This window comes from Eucalyptus grandis, chromosome 3 (assembly GCF_016545825.1).
Source record: "Eucalyptus grandis isolate ANBG69807.140 chromosome 3, ASM1654582v1, whole genome shotgun sequence".
Lineage (NCBI taxonomy): Eukaryota > Viridiplantae > Streptophyta > Magnoliopsida > Myrtales > Myrtaceae > Eucalyptus > Eucalyptus grandis.
Genome location: NC_052614.1, coordinates 59,558,739 through 59,567,336, shown reverse-complemented (window position 1 = coordinate 59,567,336; position 8,598 = coordinate 59,558,739). Strand labels below are relative to the sequence as shown.

The 8,598-nt window shown below is 39.8% G+C and overlaps 1 protein-coding gene across 1 annotated transcript; it reads right to left on the bottom strand.

Moving 5' to 3' along the window:
• Positions 1 to 858: 858 nt before the first annotated feature.
• On the bottom strand, positions 859 to 1,799 carry LOC104438021. The gene has a single exon (XM_010051089.3). The coding sequence runs from the start codon at positions 1,758 to 1,760 to the stop codon at positions 1,140 to 1,142; it is 621 nt and encodes a 206-aa protein (XP_010049391.2). The 5' UTR covers positions 1,761 to 1,799; the 3' UTR covers positions 859 to 1,139.
• Between the last annotated feature and the right edge of the window lie 6,799 nt (positions 1,800 to 8,598).

Here is an 8,598-nt window from a genome sequence, read left to right as displayed (position 1 = left end):
CCAAACACCTTTATTTCGCTTAGTGATGTTTCGGCCTTCAGTGTGGATTCTGTAGTGTAAAAGTGCCAGCAACCCCTCTAATGTCCCACGAAATTCTGTCTTATGTTCCATAGCAGTCCACACCAACAAAAACTTGATGTCTAGACACAACCAGAAGCTTCATGCCATATAGCAACATACGACACAAAGACACAAGTCATGGACTCTTGTACTAACGGGGAACTGATCAAGCTCACTGTGCAAGTGAGTATGACCACTCTTTTTCACATTAGACCAGGCCAAGAGGAGGGAGACGGAGGGTGAGAGAGACACCATACCCACATAAAATATCCTCGCAAATCCCCCCATGCGCCAGTAACAAAAGTAATAAAAGCACGTCCTGTGTCCTTGACACCAACGTTCATCGCCATCGCCAGAGGAATCTTCTGTGAAATTTCATCGCGGTTCAGATTGTCACCATGCATTTCATGCGTTCTCTTTCCTCGTACTTTTACTACCTTCCAAATGGATCCATTTAACACAAATGGTCGTACCAGTACTGCCAGAAACCAGCCAAATCGGGTCAAAAATTTCATCAGATACAGATGTGGGACCACATCTTCCCTCCTTTGTTTTTTCATGGGTAAAACTCGTCTAAAAGGTGGTCTAACCATAATTTGATTTGTTCATCTAACTAGTCTGTGTCACATGGGAAAGAAAAAGAATCTACGACAAACTAACAGAAACTGAAGTGAATTTTTTCAGAGAGAAACTATACGGACGTTGCTTGGTGGATTGCTAATGGGTTTTCTCGACATTTTCATCAATTGAAACTGAAAGCACATGGACATGGACCCTTGGACATGGATATGAACACTCTTTTGCAGAAGATTTCTTTATCGACTTAGACTATGAATTCTCCAAGCAAGAAGTATGTAGCAACATAAAATCATCGACGTGACTTCATGAGCATACCTAACTAATACATCAGATCCGGGATCATATGTACATAGAAAATTGTCATCTGCATAGCCAAATCCAGTTCATCATCCAGTAATTTGAATAAAAGGAAAAGCATAGAAAACCCAGATGCCCATGCCAGAAACATATTTTATCTGCTCCTAGTTCATCTGCTCCATGAACATATACTTATTCCTCATTCAACTAGATATAGAAGAGAAGCAGCTCCCTGACCGAGCAAGCACCGGCGTAGTTATGCCCGTTACTGCATCGATCCCTGGCAAAGCGCTGCTCGATTTTGTCCGGATAGCCTTCGGCGAATCCAAGCTGCGCCTGATCAGTTTCCCCATGGCAGAGATGGGGTTCTCTGTCTCCTTCAAGGGATCGGATGACTTGAACTTCTTGCAAAAGCTGATGTGCCTATTCAATGCCTCCTCGGTGGATATGAGCCTGTCCGATCGCAAGAGCTCGTCCTTCACCGCCTGAATGCAGAGCCCACAGAGCCATCTTCCTTGGTACCGTTGTCGAATCCGGAGGATATATGCAGGGGTGCATTCCTCTGTGAACCCACAGGAAGCACAGTTTGCAGTCTCCACTTCAATCGAAGGAGGCGAATTTGTCGTTGTTGGCGGTGGTGGTGCTGTTGGCTTCGGTGTTGGTGGTGAGGCTTGTGATGGGGTCTCTGAGCCTGAGATGCCCATAGCTGGTGAGATAACATTGAATTGAAATTGTCGTTCTCTAATATAACATGTGGGGAAGGAGGAGGAGGAGGAGAAAAGAACAGAGGAAGATTTGTGTGGGGTTATGCGGGCAAGATGCATCCTTTCGTAATCACGAGATTTGTTTCCATGTGAAGCAAGGGACACGGCATTCCCCAATAAAGATATTACCCGACTAAATCCAAGTTCAGTCACATTTCAAGAAATTGCGATGGGTCTCGCATCACATGTGAATAACCGAAGAAGAAAAAATTATATTATTTTACTTGTTGATGGTTCTATTTGCAAGGTTGACAAAAGACGTGACTACATAAAGAACCAAAAAAAAAAAGTTTGCTAAGAGCCTATTTGGTAATTGGTCAATTCTTGGCTATATCTGTTCTTTAGTTCTAAAAAAAATGAAGTCAATTTGGTAATATCAGCTAATTATTCTACTCCTGAGAATAGATTTGTTTTTGAAAATAGATTTAGAACAGAATCAAAAAGCAAAAAAACATTATTTTTTCTCTCTTTTTTTCTTGTTTTTCTACTCTTCTTCTTCCTCTTCTAGTCGGTCGCTAGGCTCCGCAATGGCTAACGACCGGCCAAAACCGAGGTCCGGCAAGGCTCCCTTGAGGCCAACAACTAGGTAGAGGAGAAAGAAGAAGAAAATAAAAGAAGAAAAGAAAAAAAGTCTCATAAAATTATTCAAAAAATTAAAAGAAATTCTTAGTCACAAAAAAGAAAATTATTGAAGGTCGTACTAAACGTATTCTTATTCTTTTTCTATTTTGGGAATATAAATTTTATGCCGTTATCAAATATGTTTGAATGCTCAAAAACTCGTTTAAGAAATATAATAAATATATATATATATATATATATTTCTAAGTAAAAATTGTTTTCAGGAATAAGTGATCACCAAATAGATTCTAACCATAAACGTGTGGAGACACTTGCGTGTAGGGTTCGTAGAGGAGACTGCGTGTGGGGTTTCCTATTTGGTAACCGATCTACAGGGGTGTCAATCATTGATGAAATTAATAAAAATTTAGTAAGATGGTGGGCTGGAAAATTCGACAGAAAGTTGGAGAGCAGCTGACCCCTGCTCACTTGAAGGGACAAGAAACTGCGATTTTGACAACTCTGAACTTTGAAATATTGCTGAGAAGGAAAAGGCATCCTTATCTTGTTGGAACAGTGTCTTGAACAGGAGTTGGATGATCCACGAAATCTAAAGAACCCACAAGCATAGATATGATTTGAAACTGGTCATGGATTACATGATAGACTCTAGGTCCATTGAATTTCTTTAAATGATCTTTAGACCATATTGTTCATTGAGTTCATCCTGATTAATGATCATGTGGATCTTATAGTTGAATTATATGATTGACAGTTGAGATGATTTTGATCCACGTAATCTATAGACCCTAAGTAATTTGTAAAAATGCACGTATAGGAGTTAAGTACTCTAAGGGACCATAGGCTTAGGTCATTTACAATTTCACGGGCATAGATTAACAAACCATTGCATTGATATCCTGCAATTTCCGACTTTAAACGGGGAAAGCTGGAATCACAAGCTTATAAATCTTGAGGAACTTCCAACCACAGTTTGCAGTTGTAAAAAGTAGTCTATGCTTTCATACTTGACATGTCAAAGAATCTCTAGATCTCCTTAGAATAATACGCTCAAGAATTAGACTCAATTTCATGCGTACAAATTAGTTCAAAATACATTTTTATGACAACCCACGGAAAAGAAAAGGGAGACTAATTAAACTATTCATCTTTTAGTAAATTCCCACCATAGAACTGCCTTATGAACATTGAATGCATGTCACGATTTTACATATCACGTCAGTGCTTTGTGGCAAGTTTGTCTATGTTCCATCTAATTCATTGTGTCCTAGCTTCTTAAAACCTAAAGACGACAGTCCTCTTAAGAAATATGTAATAAATAACACCATAAAAGATCACTTGTCAATACATCAATTAAGCTCCGTGTTAAAGACAGTTAATGACGAAAAACTTGACACTTAGAAATAACAAATGTGGAAGCATTATGCGACTGAATGCAAAAAAGAATCTAAGGGCCTGCATGGTTGCATTCCTATTTCTGTTCCCAGAACGAAATTTCGTTTTTTTTGTTCCTGGAACAAAAAGGAACAGAAACAGCGTTTGTGTGCGTTTCTGTTCCTTTTTGTTCTTTTGTTTCAGGAACAAAAAGAAACGAGAAACGAAACACCAATTTTGTGTTTCTCGTTTAAAACAAATGAGAAACACTTTTTTTTTTTTTTTTTTTCTCTTATTTTCTTGTTCTTCTTTCTTTTGGCCGATCGCTAGGCCTCGGCCATGGCCGGCGGCCTCGACGAGGGCCGGCGGCCTCGCCCGGCCACGGCGAGGCTCGCCGCCCCGGCGAGGCCGACGCTTGCCGTCCCCCGGCGAGGCCGAGGCTCGCCGTAGCTGGGCAAGGGTCGGCCTCGCCATGGCTAGGCGAGCTCGAGCTCGCCCAGCCATGGCGAGGCCGACCTCGCGCCGGCCCGGGCGAGCTCGATCTCGCCGGATCCGGCGAGCTCGGCCTCGCCGGATCAAGGTGAGGCCGACCTCGCGCCGGCACAGGCGAGCTCGATCTCGCCGGCATCCGGCCTCGAGCTCGCCGGGCCGGCGAGGCCGAGCTCGCCCTAACGGCCGGCGAGCCTCGGCCTCGCACAGCGGTGGCCCCGGCGAGGCCGCGCCTGCCCGCCGCCTGGCGAGCTCGGCCCTCGCCGGCCGGTCGCCCGGCCAAGGCCTTGGGCGACCGGCCAAAAGAAGAAAAAAATGAAAAAGAAAAAAAGAAAAAAAGGAAAAATAAGAAAAAAATAGAAAAAATAAAAGAAATAAAAAAATTATCCAAATTTACCAAACATGTTTCTGTTTATTTTTATTAAAGAACAAGTTTACCAAACGCGTATTTTTGTTCAAAATTGTTAAAGAACGAAAACACTTTTTCTATTTCATTTGCATTCCTAACAATTTTTAAACAGAAACACAACCAAACGCGCCCTAACTTACAAGAATGGCAGCCTTTCAGTGCTATAATAAGCAATGCGTGGCTAATGCTTTATGGAATCTTTTTCTTGTTTTCTTTGTCCTTCCTCTCTTGTGATTGACAACGACGGATGGTGGGTCTTTGTTGGCTAGCGTCTAGACGACAACACAAACGTTTCAAGTCATAATAATAATTGTTCTTTTATTGATTTTGGTTCCGAGATTATTCACCATCCGTTCCGCACAATAGAAAGTCAAATCCAAAAGGGTGTGTCAATAGATGAAGGGAGACTATATAAATATAAAGAGTATATTGAACCATTGCCTCTCATATGCAAATCAAATTAAGAGCGTGATATTATGTCAGAAAGTCAAATCCAAAAGTTTAAACTGATCAGTGAAAGATCAGACACACATATATATATATAAAATATTAGACCCACTGTTAAGCAGTTAAGGACTATATTTCAATACTCATAAAAAGGAGTGGACAAGAGAAGATACCATGGTACCTGAAGAAAGGCACCAAGCTACACGATTGTCTAATGAACTCCTACTTGGACTTATAATTGATTAGACATTCAAGTACTTTTGCGGCCCCCTCTCTCTCTCTCTGACCCCATTACTTGGAAAATATATTGATATTTGCATAACTTCGCTGCCGGGAGGAGAACTGATTTACTAGCCTCCCTCCTCAAGAAATGGCAATACCTGTTTCCCTCTCTGGCTACGATGTAATCATCTCCCTTTTTTCCTAAGGATTGCGGATCAAAGTGGTCTCGAGCAAGAACAGAGGACAGCACGGTCGCGTGAAAAAGTGCAAGCCAAAAACAGTTGTGCTGTAATCTGCCCTCGGTAATTTAGCCTTACAAAACCGCAGTCGACCTCCTACTGAGCCGACCCCGCCACAAATCGATCTCCTCATATATAGGCTCAACGGAATTGCTGATAATTGAATCCGCTCAAAATTCAAGCTAATTATACATCACTGGTATAATTAATCGGTGGAGTGATGTACACCAAAAGTATCAAAACTTTCGTTCAGTGTAGCATCCATAGATGATAACATAAAACATGCAAATGATGCTACACTAGAAATATATCATGTGTTCTATTTCATGTGCTTTTAGTAGAATATTTGATTTCACTATTTCCTTTTAAAAGTTCATCAAGCATTTCTCGTGAAAACCCTCTAAAATTGCATTGCACCTGTGCATTCCTTTTAACTAGGAGTAAGCGGTTTTAGATTCCGTACAGATTACATATGAGATATACAACCTACCTATTGGAACAATTTTTTTTTTTTAACTTGAAACCTATCTTATATATCTTAAAACTTGGAATCTAGGGTCAGTTCTAGGTTTCACTCATATCATTAATTGAATGATTGCAATAAATTATCACTATTAATAATCACCATTTGCTACTACAATACCAAAACTTATATTTAGACACACGAAAAATATAAAACGTCAACAAGTAAATATCTCGATCATAAAATAAAAACTTAGACTAATGGTTCTAAACTACAGACCCATCATCAGACGTCATGAAATATTGCAGGTTCGCACAATGATAAACCAAATAAAAAACAAAAATTTGTTCTAGGTTCCAAGTTCCATCTACTTAGAACTCGAAACCTAACATATCATGCATACCTTGGAATTTAGAACCAGATAGATTTCCATCAATCTGGTTCTTCGATTTCAAGTTCTACTCTAGAATCATGCTCATCCCTATTTTCAACGTAGAATTGAGTTTGGGAGGAGAATCCAATTTTCGACCAAAATTTCGAGATTGCGTCTGGGCATTGGTCAAGACGGGAAAAGCATGTTTCTGTAATTGCATAGAGCATTCGTATATTTCGTGAGGTTTTAGGTCCATCAAGTGGCTTCATGCTTTAATAGAAAACCCATTTCCAAAAACTTTTACAAAACTCCATAGGACTTTAAAGCGTCTAAGCATTAGTGGGCCGCATAATTCATTTCATTTGGGTAGGCTTGTGCTGTCCAATGACCTAGCATAGTTACCGAATCTTTTGTGATGATTTCCTATGGGATAATGCCTACAAAACGGTCCGTTACTCTTCACTTGATTAACGGACAATTATTGACCACAAAATTTTCGCTTGGAACGTTATGACTTAGTTGACCAGTGCCTATAATATTACCTGAGAGTTTTAGAGGCAAACTAAGGACTAAGGTTAAGAAAATGAGAAATAATTATAATGATAATAATAATAACAGTGATAATGATGATTATAACACACGGGTTGGGGATATAACTTTTCTATTTATAGTTTCTACTTAAAACTTAAGGCTTTTTCTCTATGTTCTTAAAACGAAAAGAAGTATTTATGTTTCGAAATTATGAAAAATCACATACCATTTTATACTGAAGTATTTGATATTTAAATAATTTATAAATTTTCAAGTATTTTGTGATAAATACAAGTCAAAGCGATAATGTTGTAAAAATTTTACAAAAAGTCAAAAAGAGAAATCACCCAAATAGAACCCAGTAAATATTAGCTTACAGTTACACAGTTTGTACCTCATAAGACTATCAATCGTAATCTTCATTGAGAAATTAAGTCTACAAAGAACCCCTAGACAAAATTAATCTTTGATTGAGTTATGCAAAAGCCAAACAAAAATTATTAAATAACTAAAAAAAAAAATTGTCATACGATGGCTAAGGCACTTCAAATTATTAAGACAAATCTTGTAGCTAAAAGCAGCCCAAAAAACAAAAGTCAAACTTAGGTCGGAGATAGTTCTCTGCCGTCAGCCAGCCCTTTCTCTCGAAATGCAGAGCTATCTTCCTACCACCATGGTAGTCCGTGTCTTCAACCCTAATTGAGCAGATTTCCTTCATCGTTAACCCTAATTGTGCCGACTTTCTTCTTCGTCAACCCTAATCGCACAACCCTCTCTTGACTTTTCCTCTTTTCTTCACCTTCTCCTCTTCCGTATCCTCTTTTCGAACAATCTTCGGTTTTCTCGGACATACCTTCTTCCACCTCCACTCTCCATCCCTGTCTAACCCCTCACACTACTAGTATTCACCGATTACCCAGTAAATCAAACCCTAATCTTCTCCTATCAAACCTTCTTTCGACATGCACCGGCTCTAAATGTCCAACCCCTTTTAACCGACTATGATGACGCTTCAATCCCTTTCAAATTTTGCATGGCCATACAGTCTTTGATCAACCTAAACCGCTTGCGTCGGTTCCTTTGGATTTGCTGTTAATGGATACCCAAGAAGAAGCCGACACTTCCCGACTTGCTGCTCTCTGCCATAGGATGGGGCGTCTTTGGACGGACCAGGAAATCGAAGATTGGCAAGACACACTGCCCCTGGAAAAAGTGGAAGAATGTAAACTCATGTTAGTAGGTAAAATATTATCCAATCCCTCTATAAATTGTCAAGCTCTTCAGAATATGTTAAAGCTGGTGTGGCAAACAAAGCAAGTAGAAATTAGTCAGTGGGAAGTGGGTACATATGTCGTAAAGTTCCAATCGGAAAGCGAGAAGAATAGAATTTTAGAGGGTGGACCTTGGTGGTTTTCTAGTCATTTAATCATATTTCAGCCCTGGAAACCAAATACACCACTGCATTGTTATGAGTTCACCACTTGCCCTTTGTGGGTGCAAGTATATGGCCTACCACTGGAATGGTGTACTGATGATATGCTTTGTAAGGCTGTTAAGAATGTGGGAAAGGTGATGGAAGTAAAGCTCGATCTTAAAGATAGATCAACAATTAAAGCAGGTAGGGTACGTGTAGAATTCAACTTAAAAGAGCCATTGAAATTGGGACAACTGATACGTATAGCAGGCAAAATTATCTGGCTGGACTTTCGATACGAAAGACTGCCCCATTTTTGCTATTCATGTGGCAAAATCGGTCATTATGCATCGTA

Coding starts and splice junctions, on each gene's coding strand:
- LOC104438021 (XM_010051089.3), bottom strand. CDS start 1,760: ATGCATCTTGCCCGCATAACCCCACACAAATCTTCCTCTGTTCTTTTC.